This window comes from Myotis lucifugus, unplaced genomic scaffold (assembly GCF_000147115.1).
Source record: "Myotis lucifugus unplaced genomic scaffold, Myoluc2.0 scaffold_126, whole genome shotgun sequence".
NCBI lineage: Eukaryota > Metazoa > Chordata > Mammalia > Chiroptera > Vespertilionidae > Myotis > Myotis lucifugus.
In genome coordinates, this window is record NW_005871174.1 from 2845401 (window position 1) to 2871076 (window position 25676).

The 25676-nt window shown below is 36.2% G+C and overlaps 1 protein-coding gene across 1 annotated transcript in view; it reads right to left on the reverse strand.

Annotated features, from left to right (window-relative positions):
* Nucleotides 1-3164: 3164 nt before the first annotated feature.
* Nucleotides 3165-25676, reverse strand: part of LOC102432967 (calcium-activated chloride channel regulator 1-like) — a 24555-nt gene continuing 2043 nt past the window's right edge. The window contains exons 4-14 of the mRNA XM_006093926.3: nt 24401-24509; nt 21742-21922; nt 17896-18123; nt 16888-17112; nt 12981-13158; nt 10978-11078; nt 9948-10172; nt 9394-9664; nt 8695-8862; nt 7913-8152; nt 3165-4368 (exon numbers count right to left, since the gene is read on the reverse strand). Of these exons, the coding sequence (XP_006093988.1) occupies nt 4028-4368; nt 7913-8152; nt 8695-8862; nt 9394-9664; nt 9948-10172; nt 10978-11078; nt 12981-13158; nt 16888-17112; nt 17896-18123; nt 21742-21922; nt 24401-24509 (2267 nt within the window). The 3' untranslated portion in view covers nt 3165-4027. The remainder of the gene's footprint in view (nt 4369-7912; nt 8153-8694; nt 8863-9393; nt 9665-9947; nt 10173-10977; nt 11079-12980; nt 13159-16887; nt 17113-17895; nt 18124-21741; nt 21923-24400; nt 24510-25676) is intronic.

The following is a 25676-nucleotide window of genomic DNA, read 5'->3' on the forward strand; positions in this document are numbered from 1 at the left end:
CAGGGCCAATCAGGGGGTTGGGGCGCTGACCCCTGTCATGCACAGAGCAGGCCCATCAGGGGTTGGGGAGCTCCCCCCTGTCATGCACAGAGCAGGGCCATCAGGGGTTGAGGAGCTCCCCCCTGTCACGCACAGAGCAGGGCCCATCAGGGGGTTGGGGAGCTCCCCCCTGTCACTCACAGAGTAGGGCCGATAGGGGGAGTTAGGGCACTGCCCCCTGTCACACACACAGCAGGGCGGATCAGGAGGTTGGGGCACCGCCACCTCTCACACTCAGGGCAGGGCCAATGGGGAGGTTATGGCTCTACCCTGTCACACACAGAGCCGCAGGGCGATCAGGGGGTTTCGGCGCTGCCCCCTGTCACGCTGATCTGGTGTCAGGAGGCCTCGTGGCTCTGCTGATCCCAGTGCTAGGAGGCATATTACCCTTTTACTATATAGGATAGAGGCCTGGGGGCCAGCTGGTTTGCCCTGAAGGGTGTCCTGGATCAGGGTGGGGGTCCCCACTGGGGTGCCTGGCCAGCCTGGATGAGGTGATGATGGCTGTTTGCAGCTGGTCACACACTCTTCAGGGTGGGGGTCCCCACTGGGGTACCTGGCCAGTCTGGGTGAGGAGCTGAGGGCTGCTTTCAGGCTGGCAGTTGACTGAAGCTCCCAACTGCTCCTTTTTTATTTATTTATTTATTTATTTATTTATTTATTTATTTTTATTCTGGGCCAGCTTTAGCTCTGGCTCTAGCTCTGAGGCTTCCGGTGCTGAAAGCCGGTATCTGGTTTGTTTTCGTTCTATAATCGAAACAATGTATAACTCCAGCTCTGAGATCCCGGCCGGCTGAAAGCTGGTTTCTGGGGTTTTGTTTAGCTTCTATATTTGTTACAATGTTTCTTAGAGTTGCAGCTCAGAGGCCAGCAAGTCAGGCGGGGAACGTTGGAGTCTGCAGTCACTGGAGCAAGCAAGCCTCATGTTCGCTTCCAGCTGCCTGGCTGCTGGCCGCCATCTTGGCTGACAGTTAATTTGCATAAGGATGTGCTGATTAGCCAATGGGAAGGGTAGCGGTTGTACGCTAATTACCATGTTTCTCTTTTATTAGTGTAGATTTTTTATTGAACCTATCAGGGTTACATTTATAATAAAATTATGTAGGTTTCAGGTACACAGTTCTACAGTACATCACCTGTATATTGTATGATTTGTTCAATACTCCAAGTCAAGTCTCCTTCCATTACCATTTATCCCTCTTTTTCTTATCTATTTTTATAGCTATGGAAACCTAAAGTAAATTTCAGCTTCCTACACTACAAATAACACTGTGTTAAAGAGCCTCATTCAAGTTGCTTTTTAATTTATGTGCTAGTTTCTTTGATGTATATCCCCAGGTGTGTGATTGTTGGAGGATGGGACAATATGTATATTGAATTAATAAAATACCATCAAATTATTTTTCATAATACTGCTTCAGTTATACTCCTGCCAGTAGAGGATGCAAAATATTTTTTTCTCTACTTTCTTATTTACAATTTATGTTATCTGTTGTCTAAATGTTATTAATCTGTGTATCTCAATGTTGTGGCAATTGGCATTTCTCTGATTCGGTGTACATCTCTAATTTCTACACTTATTTGCCAGTGGGCTTCCCTTTAAATGATTTGCCTACTTATATCCTTTGCCTGTTTTCCTGTTGTTTCCTTTGTCTTATCCATTTGCAGCCATTCTTTATACATGCCATATATTAATTCCTTACCAGGTTTTGAACATTGTAAATCTCTTCTCTGTTCTGTCAACTGTTAATTTTTCCTATAATTTTATATGTGGACAGAAGTTCTCAATTTCAATGTATATAAACCCAGAGGATTGGTGGTTTTTCTTTCAGCATTTTAAATATGTCACTCCACCTTCTTCTTGTTTATATGGTTTCTGAAGAAAAGTTTTCTGTAATTCTTATTTTTGTTCCTGGAGTTTTTAATTCTCAAGCTCAGCCACATGGAGCCTCTAGCAAATCATCATTTGTAGCTTGAACTCCTATTGGCACTGGCTTCATTGGCAGACTTCTGATCATGGTAAGCTGTGATTCTCTGTATTTGCCTGATCCTCTAATTTGGGGGGCAGCAGGTTGTGGTGTGACCTTAATTCTCTGATAGATCTAAAAAAAATTGTTGATTTTCAGTTTTCAGAGTTTTCCCTTGTTGTGAGGATGGGAGTGATGATTTTGAGGGTCTTTACATTTCAGATTGGCTCTATTGATTTTTATAAATTGATCTGTGTCTGGTAACTTTGCCAGAACTTTTCTTTAGTTTTCATTATTTGTTAATTTTATTTCATTTTCTATGTCACCTGCAAATAGTTAGTTTTGTATCATTCTTCCTTATTATTGTACCTTCTATTTTTTTCCCTTACTGCATAGGAATTTCAGTTTCCTCAGTGACTGCTAAAGCTCTAGAAATCATTTCTTAGTATAGTGGCCATGTAGCTGAGAATAGATTATCTTCTGAACTTGTGAGACTTTCATAATCAACAGTATTTTAAAAAATGATTTATAGACTCTTAGTGATTTATTTTCCTAGAAATTTAGAATTCTCCTTCTTTGGTATCTGATTTCTCATCCCTACTTGAAGATTTAATGCCCTTTTTTCGTTTTTAAATGATCGAGTTTGGACATTAAGGTTCATAATATCAAATTAATGAAGTTTTCAAAGGTTTCATTTTTAATGAAGAATGGTGGTTGAATTGTAATATACTTTTACACATGTATTGAGATGATAATATAATCCTTTTTAATCTATGAATGTGGTGAATTACATCAACTTTCTAACATTAAATAATTTTTGAATTCCTGGGATAAATCCAGCTTGTCAAAATATATTATTTTTTGTAATATATTCTTCTGGATTTAATTTATTAATGTTTTATGATTTTTTCTGACTTTAAAGATACATCATATATGTTCCTCCTTTCAGACATTCAAAGAGTTTTTGAAATCTTCCTGCCTGTAAACAAACGATTTTCCTCTAATTAACTGTCACTGTTTGTTCCTCTGTCTCTGTCTCTCAGGAAAAAAAACACCACATTATTACTTTATTAATTGTTTAATTTTAATTTTATCAGATGGTTTACAAATTCTGAAGATATGTTCTGGGTTGATTCAGATCACTGTTATTAACTGGTTAGTTTTCATTATATCAGGTCCTCATAATGTACACATCATACTTTGTGGATATTTGTAATGTAATGGATCAAATTTGGAATTTGTTGATGGTATAAAAATATTCATTACTTTGTTTAACAAATATTTATTGAATATTTACAATGCATTGAGTACTATTCTAGATACTGAGGATATAGCAGTGAAAAAAAATTTCTGCCCTGATGGAACATTTTGGTGATACTCTTAGGACCTAATAATATAAACAGGACTTCTTGTGATGTTACAAAATTTATACAAAAAAAACCATTCTTGCTATCAAATAGTCATTTCATGTTAGAGTCATAACTTTGAGATACCACTTTTAATCAATGACACAAAGCAAATTTGACCTACCTACTGCTTTAGACCATTTCTCATCGAAAAGTTATCTTTATAGTTCTTTTTGATTACAGTTTATGTAAACATGAAGTAATCATTCAGAATCAAGAATAAAACCTAAATAATTCTACCATAAAATTATTTCTATTGTGGGTACATAAATATTTTTGAAATAGCTCAGATAAATTCTGACTTTGTTAATATACCAAATGAATTTGTGGCACATCCAAAAAATGTTTCTTAAAACATCTACAAGTACAAATATGCATTTTCTTTTTTATATTGAGTTAATAAACTTATTTTTCAAAGATAAGAAATAGCACACTCATTTTGTTATACATTTAGCAACTAATTAGTATTAATGAACTCAAGTAATTGGGAAATTTACTTTTGTACATTCACTTTTATCTTACAAAGAGTTTTATAATAGACAAGTATAGCAAATTCTAAATAAGTGTGTACCAAGTATGTATAACATTGAATTTAGTTCTAATGTAATTTCTATTTTAAAACATAGATAAAATCACAGCTAATCCCCAAATTGCCAAGCTGATTGTAGAAATCTTGGTACCCAGATCAGGGACACTGGGTTCCTGTGGAGGAATAAACTTGGTTGCTTGTGCAATGTTAGAAATTTTTGAGGTAAGATTGGCTTCATTGATGGTTTGAATTGCAATATAGAATCTGGTGCCATTTTCTGTTTTGAAAGGTTCTGGTCTAAATTCAAAATTCTCTGTTGAGCCAGCCTCCTTAGGTATCAGACTAGAAGTAGTCACTAAAGTAGCAGTGTCAAAATCTTCTTGAAGCTTCTGGAGATAATTACTTATTCTTATAATGTAGTGTTTGGCTGGAAAGGAAATAAACATTTCTATTTTTAATGTATATTAAAATCACCAGGATGCCATATTGTCACCACACTGTCTTACATTTAGGACCCTGTCAGAAATGCATACTGGGTTTTGTTTATGGAAATCTCAGTTGTGGCTGTTGTCTGGTTATCCCATCTTCTTTATTTTAAGGACAAATACATGAACAGTTTCTATCTAGTTATCTAATTATAAGAAGTTTAATTCACAATTACATAAAAATCATATAACTAAAAAACCAGAATCTAGATTTATTTTTAGAAATAGAACAATAAAGAGCTGAATCCACTTTTAACTTAGAATTAGGAACATATGATGTTTAAATAAAGACATTCAGAACTGCGTATCTGTTTTATTTCTCAATAAGTTGAGAGAGGGAGTAAAAGGAGGGGAAAATAAGAGAGCAGATAAATAGAATGGAAGACAGGGCTGAGGACAAAGAGCAAAAGGAGTCAGAGAGCCTGGAATGTTTACTAATTTTTATGTGCTTAAGTGCTAGGTAGACTTTGATTAACATCTTAATTCTACTACTTTCTAGTTGTATAACAAAACAATTTTATTTAACATTTTTTTTACCTTTAATTTTCTTATCCATATAATAGAGATTCAGTCATTCATTCAACGCATATTTGTTGAATATTTACTGTTCTAGTGTTGAGAATTATATATGAAAGTGTAGGAAAAGTGTTTAGCATAATGTCTAGGACTTAGTAAATGTTTGACATATTAGCTATTATAACTGTTATTTTATCAGTAAAGGAAAGAAAGATGCTGACATAAATGTTTCATTCCAAAATGCTTTTAGAAATCTATCAGCCATCAATGTAAAAAGAAATTCTCACATTCTGAAATGCCATAAACAATAAAACAGCAAATGTCTTTTTCTGAAGTGAAGACTTTATTTTGTAATGAAATGTTTGTGTTATAAATGTGTGGTGAATAACTTCGATTAAGTGGTTTTAAAAAAATTCAAGGCCTCTGCCTTAACATTCTAGTTTTTCAATATGTAGGCCTTATCAGTCCATTCTGCCTCCTACTTTTCACACACAGCCTATACTCCATTTAGATGGGTCTCTTTATCTATCTATCTATCTATCTATCTATCTATCTATCTATCTATCTATCTACCTACCTACCTACCTACCTATCTACCTAGTCTCTCGGTCTATCTCTCTGTCCTTCTTTCCCTGTCATTTTATTTCAGATATTCCATTGTGAAATTTTGGTTTCTTGACCTTGATCATATTATTTTGTTTCTTCTCTCCCTGTCACAACTCCCTGGAATGTACCTCTCTCCCTATCTATGCAAATGGTACTATTTTTTAAGGTCCAATAAGAGGCCCAACTTCTTCATGAAGTCGTGTTAATTATTCACCTTGATGACTCTCTCATGAACTCTTTTTTTTTTTTTAATCCTCACCTGAGGTTTTAAAAATTGATTTTGGAGAGAGAGGAGGGCAGGGAGAGAGGTAGAGAGAGAAACATCAATTGGCTGCATCCAAAAGTGCTCTGACCTGGATTAAACCTGCCACCTAGGTGTATGCCCTTACCAGAATCCAACTGGCAACCTATTGGTGCATGGGACAACGCTCCAACCACTTGGCCACACTGGCCTGGGCTCTTCCATGAACCTTATTGCACATAATGTTGTTTTCCAGATTATTTTATGGAGGTTCAGTTTATCTTTTCAATTAGGTCATATTATTCTCGAGGGAAAAAACTATGTTTTATACTGTTTTTTTTGCTACCTAGTACTGTTTTAGACACGTATTTGACCTACTTAATTACTTGTTGGTCACAATACAGTTATTAAGTTGATGCACCAAATGATGGAACTAGAGAATCATAAAATATTAGAATTACCTCTATTTGTTTTAGTAACCCTCGTCATCTAGTCTAATTTGCATATTTAACAGGAATGGAAATTAGGTCACAGGGAATTTAAGTACTTGGTTTTGAGATTATATGTTCATTTCTTCTACCTACTTTTGTAATATCTGAAGGCAACATTTCATAGCAAATACAATCTCTTCTAATTTGTCACAGAGGAAAGAAGGATATTAAATCCCACCTATTTTAGGCATTTATACTGAAATACAGTGAAGTTCTTTCTGTCTCAGTGTCCATAAATAATCTATTCTTCCCATTTTTAGTTTCTATAATCAGCTTGAGGGACATTTACTATGAACCCAATCTTGAGCTGAAAGAGTTAGTCTTGACTGAATAGAATTTAGAACTAAACATTTGGTCAGGTAATTTCACTTAAGCCTTTTCCAGTAGAAGGTTTTTTTGTTTTTTTTTTTTAATTCTGCCACATATTTGAGGGTAATAGCATAGAAAAATAATGTATTTCAGAAGTTGTCATGATGAGTTTTCCACATTGAAGTAGAAAAGAGCTCTTCATGGGTATTTTATGTTTTCTTTGGCTTTAGAATGATTTTTCCTTTGTATCATGATAAAAATTATATCTTTGAGAAATGCTATATAGGAAATGAAAGATTGAAAAGCATATTTTCTATTGAGGTATTTATTTTAACCCAGGAGAAAGAGCATTGAACATGCGGCTTTTCAGCACTGACAATGCCTGAGATATTGTCTGTATTGATAATGAATATTGTTTTCATTTTTCCACCTTTAAAGGAAAATTGCAAGATTGGCTTTATCTCATAAGAATCCACTAGTCTAGCACAATACTGGGAAGTATGGTGGGGATTCAACACATACTAATGAAACTTAGGTAAATTTAAAGCAAAGATAAAAGTGATTTAACCTTCTGGAATGAGAGCAATTTATTTTAAGAAACTTTGAATGAATGAGATATTTTTGCCTTGAACTTTATTCAAACTCAATGGTCAAATCTCTCAAACTAGTTGAGTTTCTCTTCCCATAATCCTCTCTCTTCATGGAATACCTTCAATTAACTTGGCTAACTTCTCTCATTCTTCAAGATTTAGGTCAGAGATAGACTTCCTTAGGAAGCCTTTTAAAATATACTCTGTGTTCTAACCCACAACCAGGAATTGTGGCCTTCCAATGTGCTTCCATATCACCTGTGCTTATAATAGCATTATCACTTACCACATTCTACAAAATTATCTATTTTCTTACATAAATTGTCTTCTATACTCAACTGAATGCTGAGTAGGGATTATTTTGTAGGAACCTACTATGTTTGAAAATTCAAAGAAAGTCAATGAATGAATACAATTGTACAAGTACAGAAATACGTAGAAAAAGTTTTCCTTGTTAGGGAGAAAAGAATGCAACAGAAAGCTATTAATCTTCTCAAGGTAATTTCTAAGATGTTTCATATTGTGAAAGGCAGTTTGGCCCAATAGAATCTGACAATTTGGGGCAGTTAACTATCTCTTAGAGCTTCAGTGTTTGCATCTGAAAAATAGGTAACTAATGGCCCATAGTAGACACTCCACACATGTTATTTATAAATAGGACATTAGAAAATTCTTAGCAAATGAAAGCCAATGGGATTTCTTTCAGTATGTTTTAAAATAATATCAAACTTACCTTTTCCTTTATCGAGAATATTGCCAGGGGCAGTCCATGAAAGTTGAATATGGTCTTCTTTAAACTTAGCCTCGAGGTCTGTAATTTTACTGGGTGCGAACACCTGAGTGAGATCTACAGAAGGAGGAACTCCTAATACAGTAATCGACCCTCCTGAGGTTAGTCTGCTGAAGTCGTCTACTTCAGCTTCTTCCATGTCATCTTTGTCTTCAGGTCTGGGTGGGTTCAGTATAATTGTACCTAACAAAACAGTAATGTTGTGACTTGCAATATTGCTATATCTATTTTTATCTTGTCATCTCATCTTGCAGCTGTAGAGGGTTAATATTGATTGATAGCAGACACTGAAAATGGAATACCTTTTGGTGAAAAAAAGCTTATTTTATTGGTGTCATGTTAAAATTGGTGAGGAGTCATTATTCAATATTAGTACTATCTTTTAACCTATTTTTATTACTAGTCTGTAAATCCTTTGAGGACAAGGATAGTGTCTTATTTAATACCTTTGTAGCTTCAGCATCTAACATAATGCTTGCCACATAGGAAGTGCTCAGTAAATTTTTTTCAATGTACATGAAATGAACTGAGGGGGATATAAAAAACAAAACAAAACACGTTAGAAGCATAGCCCAATGCTATGTCCATTACATAACTATGGTTTTGAAACATGCAGATGATTTTATAACTATTACTTAGATTTTCCATAGTACATTGTATTTTCAATGCTTGACACATGTAATTTACCTTAACAAAGGACACATTTCTATTTTAAGGCCACTTACCATTTTCTATGTAGCCTGGTATATACAGAGCTCGGTTCTGTCGTCTTAAATTTAGCCTAGCCTTGTTTTTTCTTGCCTGGGCATGTACTTTTAAACTGTATCTACCATTTCCATGGTAGTCTGTAAAATATCTTGAGTAGATGCCATCATTTTTGACAGTATCAGCACCTTGATATTGAAATACAATAATTAGCCATCCAACAAAGTAAAAATGACTATTTTAACTGTTCATAAATACTAGAGATATCAACCATTTTGGCAAATAGTACTGAACAGTGTTTTAAGTACATGAACCCTAGAATCAGACTGCTTAGGTTCAAAGCCTGGCTAACTTGCTAACCCTTGACTTTGTAAAACAATAATTCATGGTAAGCATTCAAATAATATTAGCTGTTATTTCATAAAGGAATCTTAATCAGGAAAATATAAACTGGAGAAACCACAGGCACACCAATGAAACTAGAGAAAACTTCTGTAAAATTCCATGAGAAACGTAAAATTGCTCATAAAATTTAAAGAAGATAAAGGTGTTCATGTCTATGCCTAGTCAAGGTAATTGAGTAAAATATCTTAAAAGCATTAAAATTAAATTTAATTCTCTAAAAAATATGATTCATCACACAGGAAATATTAACTTTTAAGTGATGTGACTATAGTAGAATTTTAAATTCAGTGAAAGTTGATGCAGATTCTTATTACCTGCACCATTGTCCCAGAGTTCCAATATTGCTTGATGTCCATCTTCAGTTTCTATAGTGGCTGTTACATTGATTCCCAGAACAGGCAAAAACCCTTGACTGACTCGTGCATAAACAATCATTGGGCTAGGGTAATGTGCTGTATTTCCACTCATGTGAGCAGTTGCAATTACTGGGAGTGTGGTAGGACTTCTTGCTCTAGTAGTCACAGTGACAGTTAGCATTTCAGAGTCGACATGATTATTTAGAAGGCTGTAAGTCCAAGTACCTGTCTGAAAAAAAAATCTATTTGATAGATTTTGTAATATTTTCCTACTCTGTTTGGAACATAACAGAATTTAGGAATTTAGCAGAGTAATAGTAATGATTTTAATATGTGATGTTATAAGCTAGTAAATAGTATGGATATGAATTCTTAATTATTCTATTTGGCTTCCTTTTTTTATGACAGATGATCTATCACTATTTTAATATTGACAATGTATAAGATGTTATCTGTATTTTTTTCTCCAAATTGATTGGTAAAGCATGGGAAAAAAAAAAGAATTTTCTTACCTTTGCAATACCTGGTATTCGAAGACGGGCAGATCGAATATTTAGTTTATCTTCTTTAAAATCTGAGGTTTTATATTTCTTTCCTTTTGGATCTTGGAGAATAATTTCTGGCTTTTGTATTGTCCAAGTGACAACAAAGAAAGTGTCATTTCCGATTGTACTGTCCACAGGCACTGTACCATTTACCCATTTCCTTCCTGTAATATTGAAGGCTTTACTTTCCAACTGTTATATAAAAACAAAAACACATAAAACTGATTTGTTATTATATTTAATAGAATTTCAAAGTTTGGTCAGTTTAGAGGAATTCTAAATTTATTTTTAAATTTCAATTAAAATAACTAAGAATTATTTTGAAAAATTTTGCAAATAAAAGGCATTTATAATTATAAAGAATAGAAGAATGAATAGAGGAAGCTGACTATAAGTGTCCCAGAAAAGCAAATTTAGTAAGGATGTTTTTTTTCTTCTGCCCCTGAAATATTTTCAGGCAAAGGTTATTTGAGGAAGAAGTGACGATTTAGCACGAGAGAAATTTATTACAAACTAGAGATCCAGTTCACGAATTTGTGCACTAGTGGGGTCCCTCAGCCTGGCCTGCGGGATCGGGCCGAAACTGGCTCTCCAACTTCCCCCGAGGAGTCCTGGATTTGAAGAGGGCTCAGGTGCAGATCGGGGCAGGGGAGAGACATGGGAGGTTGGCCAGCCTGGGAGGGACTGCGGGAGGGCTCCAGGGTGTGTCTGGCCCATCTCACTCAGTCCCGATCAGCTGAACCCCAGCAGCAATCTAACCTACTGGTCGGAGCATCTGCCCCCCGGTGGTCAGTGCATGTCATAGCAACTGGTCAACTGGTTGTCTGCTCCCTGGTGGTCAGTGTACATCATAGTAAGTGGTTGAGTGGCCTTAGCATATCATTAGCATATTACACTTTGATTGGTTGAATGGCCGACTGGTCAACCGGACACTTAGCATATTAGGCTTTTATTATGTAAGATGTGCAAAGGCTAGAAATTTTTCCGAGATACCAACCTGAATAGCCTGCTTCGTGATGCTGCCACTTCTAGATGAAATTCTACTGAAAGCATCAATAAGGCCATTTATGTCTTTATTAGCAAAAAAACGATGTCCTCCTAAAATGAAATTTTATTTACTTTTAGAATATTAACTTAAAGTACAAAAATCATATTCTATTGTGCTGTTATCAATATACTTTAAAATATTTTAAAATTCCATTTTAAACTTATAAAAAATATATTTCCCAGAACCTTAGGAACTTTTAGCATATCAGTTTCCTAAATGTAATCTTATAACAACTAAAACCTTGTTCAAAATAAGTTAAGATGAAGAAACTATAAGGAACTGGCCAATTATTATTATTATTATTTTAGTATATTTTTTTCAGTTTTTTTATTTCAAGAAAAATGATTTTAAATATAATAATGTTACATGCAATAAACCTTAATGTTTCAAGAAAAATTATCTTAAATATAATGTAACATGCAATAACCATTAGTATCTCAAGAAAAACAATTTTAAATATAACGTTACATGCAATAAACACCAATTAAGAAAGATGATCTTACATATAATAATATTACATGCAATAAACATTAATATTTCAAAAATAAAAGGATTTTAAGTATAATAATATTACCCAAACTCTACTAACATAGTATGGTATCACAAAATTTGTAGGAGATATGAAAAATCTGCAAATAACAGGATTACTTCTATTATATTCTAGTGTATTTTTCCCCCCTCTGGCTCTATTTTTGTTCATTAGTTTATGTTGTTCATTATATTCTATAAATGAGTGAGATCATATGATATTTATCTTTCTCCAACTGGCTTATTTTGCTTAGCATGATGCTCTCCAGGTCCATCCATGCTGTTGCAAATGGTAAGAATCCCCCCCCTTTTTTTTTACTGCAGTGTAGTATTCCTTTGTATAGATGTACCACAGTTTTTTAATCCACTCAGCTGCTGATGGGCACTTAGGCTGTTTCCAAATATTAGCTATTGTAAATTGTGCTGCTATGAGCAGAGGGATGCATGTATCCTTTCTGATTGGCATTTCTAGTTTTTTGGGATATATTCCTAGAATTGGGATTACTGGGTCAAATGGGAGTTCCATTTTTAATTTTTTGAGGAAACTCCAAATTTTTGTGAATGATCCATGTGCACTTGAGAAGAATGTATATTCTGCTGTGTTGGAGTGAAATGTTCTATAAATGTCTATTCCACCCCCAAAGGGGTCGTGACCCACAGGCTGAGAACCGCTGTAAACGAAAGAGTTTGCTCTTTTGTTTTGCTCTCTTGCTCGCATGTACTCTTGGGATTCTTGTTGCATGGGGTATGTTCTCCTGGCTCCCCTGCATTCACCCACATGGCCCACAGCCTAATGCTGTACTGGACCTATCTCGACCATGGAACAGAAACTGTGGACCCTGGCTTTGCTTCTAGCTCTGCTGAATCCCCAGCTGCACCTCTTCCAGGACTGGACTTAGGGAAATGGGACTTTGAAAACTGAGAGACATAATTCCATGAAAATAAAGCTTTCTATCACATTTCATCCTCCTATGGGGGCCTCCAGAAATGCTTATTCCAGCAGTACTCCAAGATCCCCATTCCCACTAGCAACAGAAAAAGACCGTCCACACATTTCTCTGATAACAAGGATTGAGCAGGACTGATACTGAGGAAGAATTTTGAAATTGCAGTTGAGTAAGTCCTTAGAAACCATTTAGAAAAAAGTTTCAATTTGGATGGGTAAAAAATGGTGAGAAATGAGTAAATGACAGCAAATGTTGACTCATTTTAGAAGAATTCAGTATAGGTAGAAATGGAGAGAAGTGAGGGTGTGAAAAGGAAAGCTATTAATTTGAAGAACAAGGACAAGAAAGCAACAAAGATTAATTTTTAGGATAGGAAATTTTTTAGCAGTTTTGTAGTTTAAGGAGAACGAGCCTCTGGAATGGGAGAGACTGAAAATGTATTATATTTTCTATTCAAACTGTGTTTTAAAGGTTTACCAGTCATATTTGACAGGGTCTCCAGTTCTTTGGCAGCAGAAGGTCCCAGAGCAATGGTGTGGATGATCGCCCCACTTTGCTTCACCTCTTTGAAGCATGAGCTTATTTCAGCGTCTTCCCCATCTGTTAGTAATATGATTTCAGAACCAGAAGTGCTCTGGTTACTTTGGATTATTGCCTGATAGTGAAAAACCAAACTATTAATTACAGAATATCATATCTAAATAAATTCAAACTAAGAATAAACGTGTTATTTAGTCTTAGAAAAGTCTTCAGGCCTTTGCATCAGAGTCAGCCAAAGAAAATTGTTTTGCATTGCCACTCCAGGCTGAGTTGGCATGGAAAAAGAGTACAATGATCTTGTTTACTTTCAGAGATAAGGTATTAATAGTTCTATTCCTTTCCATTATAGTCAAACTACAGAAAAGAGGAAGAATAAAACACTTAGAACAATGCTTAACACATAGTAAGTACTCAGTGAATGTTAGCTATTATTACCCCAGGAGATTTTTGGGTTGGAGGTATATGACCCAAGCAGTTTTAGAAGGCTGCTGACTAGACTAGATAGCACTTGAAAATTCATGGCTAAAGGCAGGTGAGCAAGGTTAAATGATATGACGTGTGCCTTTTAGGCATGTTAGTTGATTATTGAAGAATCCCATTTTTTCCTGGAAAAAAACATTGACTTGCCATGGGGAAGGAAGTTCATAAATACATCTAATATTGCTTTTTTTTTTAAATCTTTTCCTGACTTCTACCAAGCATATTGGCTAAGATCTTTAGTCAGACATATTGAGAGTAAACTTCAGCTTGGCCTTTTGCTAAATAGAATAGCTAGTGTTAATCTCACTCTCTGTTTCTCTTTCTTGCTCTCTGCCTCTTTCTCTCTCTGACACATAATAGAGTTCTATAAATAGCTCTGTGTAGTGATTAACTTTTTGGACTTTGGTGTAAGGAAGACCAGGTTTTGAATCTTAGATTTGCCAATTACTGACTATATGATCTTGAAAAAGATATTTAATTACCCTGAACCTTAGTTTCCTTAGATACAAAATGGACATAATAATGGTAACCAACTAAAAAAGTAATGATGAGGTAAAATCAGATCATGTATGTAAAGCATTTAATATCCTATCTAATAATAGAGAAACATGGTAATTAGCCGTAACTTCGCTACCCTTCCCATTGGCTAATCATTGAGATATGCAAATTAACTGCCAGCCAATATGGCGGCCGGCAGCCAGGCAGCTGAAGCAAACATGAGGCTTGCTTGCTCCAGTGACGGAGGAAGCCAAGGTTCCCCGCCTGCCGCCGCCCGGCTCTGAGCTCCTGAAGCAACAGCTCCAAAAGATACAATGTTTCAATTATAGAAGCTAAAAGATGGCGGTTAATTTGCATATACCAGTTGCAAGGGAAGACTGAGGACAACATGGAGGCCAAGCGGTACAGAAGGGAGCTAAGTAGAGGCCTCGAGGACAGAAACGGAGCCAAGGCTGCGCTGCGGAGGTGGGAGGCGGGAGGTGGGAGGGCAAGCCCAGCCACAGCGGCTGTGAGCCGGAGGGGCAGCGGCTTGGAGGGGAAGGGTCAGCGCCTGGAAGCGGGAGGGGAAACCTGCCACAGCGCCTGGGAGCGGGAAGGGAAATGCAGCAGGAGTGCCTGGGAGAGGGAGGGGAAACCCAGCAGGAGTGGCTGGGAGCGGAAGGGGAAACCCGCCACAGTGCTTGGGAGTGGGAGGGGAAATGCAGCAGGAGCGCCTGGGAGAGGGAGGGGAAACCCAGCAGGAGTGGCTGGGAGTGGGAGGGGAAACCCAGCTGCAGCGGCTCGGAGTGGGAGCGAACCGGGCCTCAGCGGGGTTTTCGCTCCCCTTTTTTGCTTCGCTCCAGGTTTCTGGAAGCCCTTTTTCTTGCAGGGAATCTTTCCTGCAATGGGCCTCTAGTCTATATAATAAGAGCCTAAGCGACCAAGACTGGTCACTATGATGCACACTGACCACCAGGGGGCAGACGCTCAATGCCCCTGGTGGTCAGTGCACTCCCATGGGAGAGTGCTGCTCAGCCAGAAGCTGGGCTCACAGCTGGCGAGCGCAGCGGTGGTGGCGGGAGCCTCTCCCGCCTCTGCAGCAGTGCAAGGAAGCAGTCAGCGGAGCTCGGGCCGTAAGAAGCGAGGGCTCCTGGACTGAGAGAGGGCACAGGCCGGGCTGAGAGACACCCCCCCCCCCACCCAGTGCACTAATTTTGTTCACCAGGCCTCTGGTAGTTAATGTAGTATATTCTCTATAAATTTTAATTATTACTGTAATGATTATGTAACTAAAATGCTTATATGTTGATATGGCTTCATTACATAAGTGATTAAAAGGTATTTATAGCTTTGAATGTGATTTGACAGATCTATTCAGCAATAGACTCTGTGGTCAAAATATATATATCAAAATATATTAAGAAAAATATGTGTGAACCAATATGTGCAAACATTATGACACATTTCATATATAGTACTGTCATATTTTAGAAGTGAATAGACAGTTTATATGTAACAAGAATTATGGTTATTATAACAATAGCAATTCTTTCTTGAGCACTTATCTATCTTACATAATTCTCACAATTAAATGAGATAGGTACTATTATTTTCCACATTTTCTTGGTTGAGAAAACAGAGTTTCTGAGTTGGGTAACTTCAAGGTTATTTAGCTAATAAATAGTAGAGCCAGAATTTCAGGTTTGCCTGAATCCAGAGCATGAGTGCCTTCTTAAACTAATATGCTTTACCACAAATAGACATCATGAAGAAAGCTAAGAAGTGGTATTAATTAGTGGTCTGGATAAGGGTAACAATCTCTACATTTTAGCCAAGGCAGTGAAAAGATCAGTGAAAGAAAGCATTTTACTATTTTTGTAACTTAAAGAATGACAATAAATAGGCTTAATTATAGACTAACTTTAGGTTGGAAGAAATGCAAATGAGTACCAGAGGCTCCACTCTAATTTCTGATTTCACAATTTTATTTCATCAAACTTCCACCTGTGTGTCTTGAGTTTGGTACTATACTGCTTAGTAACTACCTCTATATTTGTGATTGTCAGATATCAATTTAATTTGAAGAACTGGGTTTTCTTTATTCCATAATACAGAAATATTACTATTTTTTTCTTTCACAATTCCCTTTACAGCATTATTTTCTACTTATAAAAATTCACCCTGGCTTGTTTGGCTCACTGGATAGAGCGTCGGACTGGGGACTGGAGGGTCCCGGGTTCGATTCCAGTCAAGGGCATGTGCCTTGGTTGCGGGCACATCCCCGGTGGGGGGTGTGCAGGAGGCAGCTGATCGATGCTTCTCTCTCATCGATGTTTCTGGCTCTCTTTCCCTCTCCCTTCCTCTCTGTGAAAGGTCAATACAATTTATTTTTTTAAAAATAATTCTGAGTGTGAGAGATGGGAGTGAGAAAGAAATGGAGAGCTCCTCAATAAAATCATGGTGATTATGTACACACTAAACTTTCCTTCCTTACTTAACTACTCCCAAAGCAACTCAGAGAGGCTCCAGCTTTAAACAACAGATTTAGGAGAGTCTTTAAAAAAAAAATCTTTAAATGAGTTCTTGACCCTTGTACAAAGATGGTTGGACAAAAATAAAAGCCATGGTAAATGACAGATGATGTTTAGAAAAGCATTTGAAAAATATGTTTTTTAAAAATTGATTTCAGAGAGGAAAGGAGAGCAAGAGAGAGAGAGAAACATCAGTGATGACAGAGAATCATCAACTAGCTGCCTTCTGCATGCCCCCTACTGGGGATAGAGACTAGAACCCCCACCCCCCTTCCCCAGAATCCAACCATGACCTCCGGGTTCATGGGTTGTCACTCAACACCATTTGGGCTAGAAAAACATTTTTAAAAATTTACCCGGAATCCTTCTTTGAGTCCATTGCAAATTGAAGTCCCACCATTAGCTACTTGAGGCAGATTTGCAGTGATGTGTTGGTAAGCATTCTCATCAGTCATTTTTGTAAGATAATTTTGGATTGTAGCCGAACTGTCAAATGTGACCATCCCAACCAGTGATCCCATTTCAATAATTTGAATCAAGTATAGTTCTGCTGCTTGATTCATTCGAAAGAGACGGTTTTCCTATAAGAAAAAGATGTCTGAACAATTCCCGAGTCTCCTCAAATCCTGACATATTGGTGAAAGAAAGTTTATGGGTCAAAGATCATGATAATAATTGATTACTGTATTTTAGAATTTAATTTCTTCATTTTATTAAAAAATATTAAAGAAAAAAATTTAAGAATCAGGCATTTTCTATTTAGAAAAGCCTTAAAATATATACTTTTTGTTTAACACTTTTATATTCAGGAATTTCTGATAAGGAAATATTTTTAAAATGCCTGCAAAAATGTTCATTGCAACATGAATTTTAGTAATCATTTGAAAATCTCCATAATGTTCAACAATAAGAAGTTATTTAAATTACGATATGTGCATATGATACAACCATTAAAATTTATGTCATGGAATAATTTTTCCCCATGGGGAGTGTTTAAGGTATAGTAAGTAAAAAATTTTATATTATAAAATGTAATCACATTTTGAAGATGAAAAACAAATACACAAACAGAAAAAAGATCGGAATGACATAGGCTCAATGGTGTAATTATGGATGATTTTTTTCTTTTTAGTTACATTATTTCTAATTTGTTAGAACTAAAAATTAAAAATAAACATTACCCATAACTCAGTAACCTTAATATAGCAATTTCTTTTAATATATCTCTTAGCACTTGTCCATGTACATTTCTATGCTAAAATTTATTATAATATTAAACATTTTAATTAGCTAAATCTAAGATTAAGTTATATTTCTATTAGCTTAAATCTTAATTTAAGATAGCTGACAAATAAATGTCTTACTGAATCCATGCTTCCAGATTTATCGAGTACTAAACAGACTACTCGGTGTTTGGACTTGAGCAAAGAAAATGTAGGATGAGGTGGTGGATTTGTTCCTGTCATGGGAAGTGCATTCTGAAAATCTTCAGATTCGCTGATTATAGCCCATGTGCTTTTGTGATCGCACATTTTGTTTTGTAGGTTTGGAGCTTCTGTATTGTGTGTTTTTGCTGTACAAAATTCAGTCACCTGGAAAAAATCAATTAGAAGATGATATTACAGTAACTGGTGAGGCATTACATTCCTTTCCCATGATGCAGTTGGCTGCCATATATGTATTCTATAGAGTTTATCTCCTGACAATTAAGAGTAATTTTATGATCTAACATTCTGACATTAATTTCGCGTACCTGAGGGGAGAGGATGCAAAGTAAAACCATTAATATGCACTGGAAAATTTTTTGGTCATTCTTTAAGGTATAGGTCATTCTTTAAGTACAGCAGTGTGGTATGGTGGTGGCTGGTACAACTGCTTAAGTTAACTTTTTACTTTCCCTTCTAGACTCTTGGGGGGACTCAAGCCTTGAATTCAATTTAATGGAAGAAGGAACAGGGTTTGCAGTAATTTCTAGCTGCACCCTAAAAGTGTGAAAGCAATGGCATTTTTTAATTGCTTAAATATTTTCTATCTCTTTATAGTTGATCATGAAACTTGAGAACAGATACTCTAACAAAAGGGTTTGTTATTGTCTCTGGTGAATGCTGACATGAATAAAATAATCTATAATAATAAAAGCATAATATGCTAATTAGACCAGATGTCCTTCTGGACTAAGCTGGGGCTGCAGCCATGGGATCAAGGCAGCCGCCAGTGGCTGTGAGGGAGGGATCCAGGCAGCTGCCCGAGGCTGCAAAGGCCCACTCTTGCATGAATTTCGTGCATTGGGCCTCTAGTATTCCTATAAAAATAATGAAAATGTAGGAAAAAAATGAGGAAATACACTTGTTTCTCTTTCATTTTCTAATGGTGAGTTTAATCTAATTATTATCAAATATCTCATTACTATAGAATCTATGGAAATCCTACAAGTTTAAAAATCTTAGTAACTTGGAAAAATGCTCTCATAAACTAGCGCAGCATTGAGAAAGGAATTCACAGCTTATACGTAATACTTTTTAAAGTGTCATTCATTTTTTAAAATGTCCTCCCAATATTAAGTCTTCAAATGTAAGCTCACACTTAGAACCAAATTATTAAATTTGGATACCTTTTCTTTAATTTTAACAGTTTGTTTTCCTGCCGATATGGTTCTGATTTACATTTTCCAGAAAGGGTTATATTGGATGGGGGGAAAATACAGTTTTCAAACAAAGCAGTGATTCATAATCAAGTCTTTCTGATATGAATGCCTATCAAGTGTGGTCTCTTTTTCCTCTGCCACGGTCACTGCCTTTTTTTCAGGGTGTTCAGGTCTCTTATCTGCTTATTGACATGGCTTTCTGATTGGTCTCCCTACTTCCACCATTATCTCACTCCATTTCCTTCACAATTAGGATTGTCTTCCTGAAAGAATTAAGCTGAGTACATTAAAATCTGAACCCCTTAGTTTTGGTCCTAGTTTCTTGTTTCATTTCATTTCCTGCTTCTTGTTCACCATGTATCCTTTGCTTGTATCACACTGAACTTTTTCTTGTCCTTAGAGTGTGGGAGAAACTTTCATAAGGGTCTCTGCTAACCTGAATGGAAAAAGGAAAGGGCATTTTATGTAAATTAGAAAAAGGTGCTCCTCTCTCAAATTCTTTTACTACTATGTATTTGAAAATTGTTTTAATAAATATTAAAATCTTTAGTGACCATGAAGTAAGTTATGTGGGCAGTAATGCATGTGTAGTAATGCATGTGTAGTAATGCATGGCATCCCTGTATTTTCTTTTTTTGCTTTTGAAAACCTATTTTCTGCTTTGGCAAATTCATACTCTTTTTTTTTTTTTCCAAATCCCAGCTCAAAACTCATACCTTTTTCTCAATTGTAGCTGGAGAAGTTTGCTTTATTCTCATAGCACTTGGTTTATATCTCTTTCTACTTTGCATTCATGCATACTTTTATCTCTTCCTCTCTTACTAAACTTAATTCCTTAAAAATAGTTACCTTTAATTATTTCTATATTTCTGGCTCCTAACACAGTGCTGGACATAAAGTGAGAATAATGAAGATCAAAGGAAGGAAATGTTGAAATTGAATATTTAATATTTCAGATCATATCTCTCCTGAGTCTGACCTTATTCTCTGGATATAGATAATATGCAATGAATTTATGATAATTAGCAGTTAGTGTTATTCTGGACAAGATGTATGGTTTAAGTGCAGTACTTATTTCTGAGCCACATCTTATATAATTAGTTGCCTTCTCTATTTCAGCTATAGGATCTTCTTCATTATTATTTACCTCCCAGGTAGGCAGCACGAGTTATCGCCTAATAGTCAAATACTTTTGGGATTTATAGTTTGGTACAGACAGCACATATTCCAATTATCCTTTTATGTAACATGAGCTGATGTCTATTTGGATGCTGAATTCTTTGGCTAGCCTTTGCTGATCCAGATTCAGCAGGTTAAATTGAATTTTCTTAACTCATATTTCAGATATTTCCAGGAGGGGTTTCATTAGGCTGGAAACAGTTTCTACTTTACTATCTAACTGGGTTTACTTAAGGGTTTTAGAAGAAAATGTCAAGTCTATATTTTACTCAAGTCCTCCATCAGTATTACCCTATACTTCACAATGATTTTAAACTTCATTGGAAAGAAGAGATCTTTAAAAATCTTCACCTATGAAAGTATTTGTTGCTATGGATTTGGTATATGAAAATTTGCTTCTTTTAAATAAGTTAATCTTACTTTATAGGGATAGTTTACTTTGATTTGTTTTTGATAACTTTCACCTATTTCATATTTTAAAATATTTTTTACATGTTTAGAAACTTTTATTTGGTAACTAATGTTTGCATTAATTTATATTGGATTTACTCAGGGAAAGAGACAATTGACTATTATCCAAATATTTGATAAATTAAAAAAGTAAAAATTTATTTTTTACTCACTTTGTGTTAAGCACTGTGATAATACTTTACTTATATTAGCTCTTGTAAACCTAACAACAACGACACTGTGAAGCCATTTAAAAGGTGAGATAACTAAATCTCAGATTTAGCAGTTTGATACAGCTTGAAAATGACAGACCCTGTTTTTATATCAAATTTATCTGATTCTGAGGCACCTTTCCTTTTGCACTGAGCTTTATATATTTAAACCAGATATTTAAGGTCAACATTCGCTTTGGAACTGGAATTACTGTGTTGTTAATTTTCAATTGGTCAGGTGTGTAATTGTGAACTTTTCAAAGTCTGTTCTGTAGAGACAGAGCCATATGTTTTCACAATATCATTTGCAATAGGTTGGTATGCTTTAATATGAAGATAATGGAAAGTCTAGAGTGTTCGTCTTTCTAAACTACAGAATAAATTACTTTGGAAAAGTAGTATGACTAACACTTAGAAGAGATAATTAAAAGTAAGATTGTAGTTTTAGACACAAGCCTACAGAATCAAGTGAAGGAAGGGATGTTATAAGAAAGTATGTGACACCAATGAGAAGGGTACAGTTCCACATCTGAAGAAAAGAAATAGGTTAACAAGGGTGGAATATTTTCCAGACACACCTGACACAGGCTGGAGAAAATGACTGTTAACTGAGTAATTTTCCTCGTTTCTATTGGTGTACATAATTTCATGGTAGAAAATCCAGCTTCCCCAGTTAGTTTTTCTCAAAGAATTCTTTTGTGATACTTGAAAGAGAATGTACTTACAGAATCAAGACTTTGCATAAACATTATGGAATCTTTTGCAGTCTGGGATTTTTCTGGGATGAATGTACATTTTGCTTCATATAGCCCTGTCTGTGAGTCATGTTCACACTGCTTTATTATACAGCTGCTTCCTGGGCATTTATTGAAAACCATATTTTTTCCAGTAATCTGAGTTGAACATCTATGATGAAAGAATTAGATTATATTTACATATGAGGACCAGACAAATCATGAATAAAGACTAATGTCCTAAAATTTTTCCCTTAATAATTGCTATAGGTCATGTACCAAATATTTTGGCAGAAGTAGGCTCAATGTCCTACCCATATTTACCATCAATTTCAACAATAATAATGATGTCAGTTCATATTTATTAACATTAATTGCTTACTACTGTGATCAATAATCTATTTTTCTTGTTATATTAAGCTAAAGATGATAATTCCTAACTGAGAGGGATGTTGTGAAGATTAGATTAGTTAAGAGATACAGAGGAGTTGCTTCCTAGTTGGGAGGGAAGAATCAACATTATGATTAAAACCTTCTTAGATTTGTATGGATGGTACACACATTCAAATATATATACACACACACACACACACACATACTGATATATATGCATATACATACATATACATATATATACACACATATATATATGCATGTATACCATACATCCAAAGTCAAGTGTGGTTTAAGCATTTTTCAGTTTACAATTTGAAAAGTGCTGAGCTAGATTGAAGGAAGAAATAAAAATAAGCCTTGTATGGAAATGCTTGTGCATTCAATCATTTGGTCTTCATGATAATTGTCAACTACCTGGCAGGGAATGGGGTGTAGTATGCATAAAATATTCTAAAGAGTTCCTGTTTCTGCAGAATTTACTTCTGTTCTGTGTTAATATTAAACTTCATAACATTGCCTGGCCAGCGCGGCTCAGTGGTTGAGCATCGACTTATGAACCAGGAGGTCATGGTTTGTTTCCCTATTGGGGCACATGCCTGGATTGCGGCTTGATCCCTAGTAGGGGGTGTGCATGAAGCAGCCAATCAATGATTCTTTGTCATCATTGGTGTTTCTCTGTCTCTCTCCCTCTCCCTTCTTCTCTGAAATCAATAAAAATATATTTTTAAAAAACCCACTTCATATCATTAATCCACTTTAATACATTTATTTGTATTGCAAGGATTAAAGAAGATGGTGAGTCATATTTTCCAGGAGGGTTAGCTCTAAAGTAAGCCTGAAAGTTAAACTTATACTACCTCAGACAGTGCCTGGCACACAGTAGGAGCTCAATAAATGTTATTTTAGCTACTTCTTTTTCATAACTTGTCTCTTTCTATGCCTGATAAAGAAACTCATTCATTTTTCATTGATTTATTAAAAATTTGTTGTTTGATACATTATTTGTTTAGCGTTTACTTACTTTATGCCAGGCCAAAGCCAGGAGATTAAAAAAAAAATCAGCCCTCAAGGATCTTAAAGTCAATTGGGGAAAATAAAATTCCTGCCCAGTGTGAGAGAAGCTCATACATATTCCTTTGGAAATATTCCCCAGGATATATAACCCCAAATGGAGAGTAATGACACATTTAAACTGAGTCTTGAAGACTGAACAATGTTGTTTGGATAAGGCAGATGGTGCTGGAAGAAGTTGTATGGGATGAAGTCAGAGGAATGAGTGTCCTGGATTGAGAGCCCAGTCCATATGAGACTCTAGGCAACTCAGCAGAGGTAAAGCAAACAAAACAAAGAAGATGGGGAGACATTTTTTTAAAAATCACAGTTCTTTCCTCTAATATGTTTTTTATCCCAAAGACTTATTTTCTATTACACTGATTTAATTGCTCTTTGATGTTCTTTAAATACTCCAGGTGCTTGATATTTTTAATTTAAATATCTCATCTATTTATAAATAGGACCTGTCTAAATCTACCCAGAATTACACTTCTTAAAAACAAATTTACTTACTTATCCTTTTGAGAAGTACCTTTTTCTCTTTAATCTCAAGATTAAATGAAAAATAACCTATCTTTAACATGAAACTCTAGGAGTTCACTTGATTTTAATGGAACAGATTCATCTTGAACAGTTATGAATCAAATGGAATAAAAGATTGGGTAGGAACTTGAACTCCAATTCTTAGATATTTTAAGGTGTAGGCTACAGATTTTTCTTTCTCCTCTGACAATAACATATTTTGGGATAAACCCATGAATATTAAAATTATTCCCAAATACTGACTGATCTTGATTCCAAGGTGGAATTCCCAGGAGTTGGACCTATACATAGTGGAGTATGTTGGATATTGCAATTGAACATTCAGCCACTGGAGATAGCCTTTCTTTGCCTAGTATAAAAATAAAAAGTCAGCCGAAACCGGTTTGGCTCAGTGGATAGAGCGTCGGTCTGCGGACTGAGGGGTCCCGGGTTCGATTCCGGTCAAGGGCATGTACCTTGGTTGAGGGCACATCCCCAGTGGGAGATGTGCAGGAGGCAGCTGATCGATGTTTCTCTCTCATCGATGTTTCTAACTCTCTATCTCTCTCCCTTCCTCTCTGTAAAAAATCAATAAAATATATTTAAAAAAAAAATAAATAAAAAAAATAAAAAGTCATAGGTGAAATTTTAAAAACAGATTTGCTCACTACAACAATACCTTGTTGCTTCAATAGTGTTCTTGCTGGAAATATAGAATGGCTGATCCACATTGTACTCATCAAATACTCCCCATCGGAGATGGGCCCACTCATGGACAAATACTCTACCTATGAGAGAATATTTACACTTACAAATTTATATTTACAATGTTTTAATTCAACTTCTTATGTTTTAAGTTTCCCTTCCCTTTATCCCCAACCCAAATGAATCAAGGAACTCTAGAAATGGACGACTTTCATTAAACCAAAAAAGTTAAAATGGGTTAGTATCAATAAGTGACTAATTTTATTATACACATGTTGAAAAAGAAATATTATTAGGTTGAAAATAACTAGTGTATTTCCAAACAAAGCTATTAATACGTATTTTTCTCTCTTAAAAATACCTTTAATCATAATGTTATATTTGTTTCCAGTAGAAATAACAATCTACACTAATAAAGAGAAACATGCAAATTGGTGTCACATCGCTACCCTTCCCATTGGCTAATCAGGGCGATATGCAAATTAACTGCCAGCCCAGATGGCGGCCAGCAGCCAGGCAGCTTGAAGCGAACATGAGGCTTGCTTGCTTCAGTGACAGAGGACTCCAACGTTCCCTGCCTGCCGCTGCCGGCCTCTGAGCTTGCAGTTTGAAACATTGTTACAAATATAGAAGCTAAACAAAACCTCAGAAACCTGCTTTCAGCCAGCCGGGATCTCAGAGCTGGAGTTGAAACAGTGTTTCGATTATAGAACCCAAACAAACCAGATACCTGCTTTCAGCAGCTGAGGCCTAAGAGCTGGAGCCAAGCCTCAGAGCTAAAGCTGGCCCAGAATAAAAAAGAAAAAAGAAAAAAAAGGAGCGGTTGGGAGCTTCAGTCACCCGCCAGCCTGAAAACAGCCCTCAGCCCCTCACCCAGACTGGCCAGGCACCCCAGTGGGGACCCCCACCCTGATCCAGGACACCCTTCAGGGCAAACCAGCCATCCCCCACCCGTGCACCAGGCCTCTATCCTATATAGTAAAAGGGTAATATGCCTCCCAGCACCGGGATCAGCGGACAGAGGGCAGCACCCAAACCCCCTGATTGCCTGCGGCTCTGTGTGTGATAGGGGCGGGGCCACAACCTCCCTATCCACCCTGCTCTGTTCGTGACAGGGGAAGGCGCCCCAACCCCCTGATTAGCCCTGCTCTGTGCCTGATAGGGGGGAGCTCCCTAACCCCCTGATCGCCTGCAACTCTGTGTGTGACAGGGTGCGGCACCCCAACCCCCTGATCGGCCTGCTCTGTGTG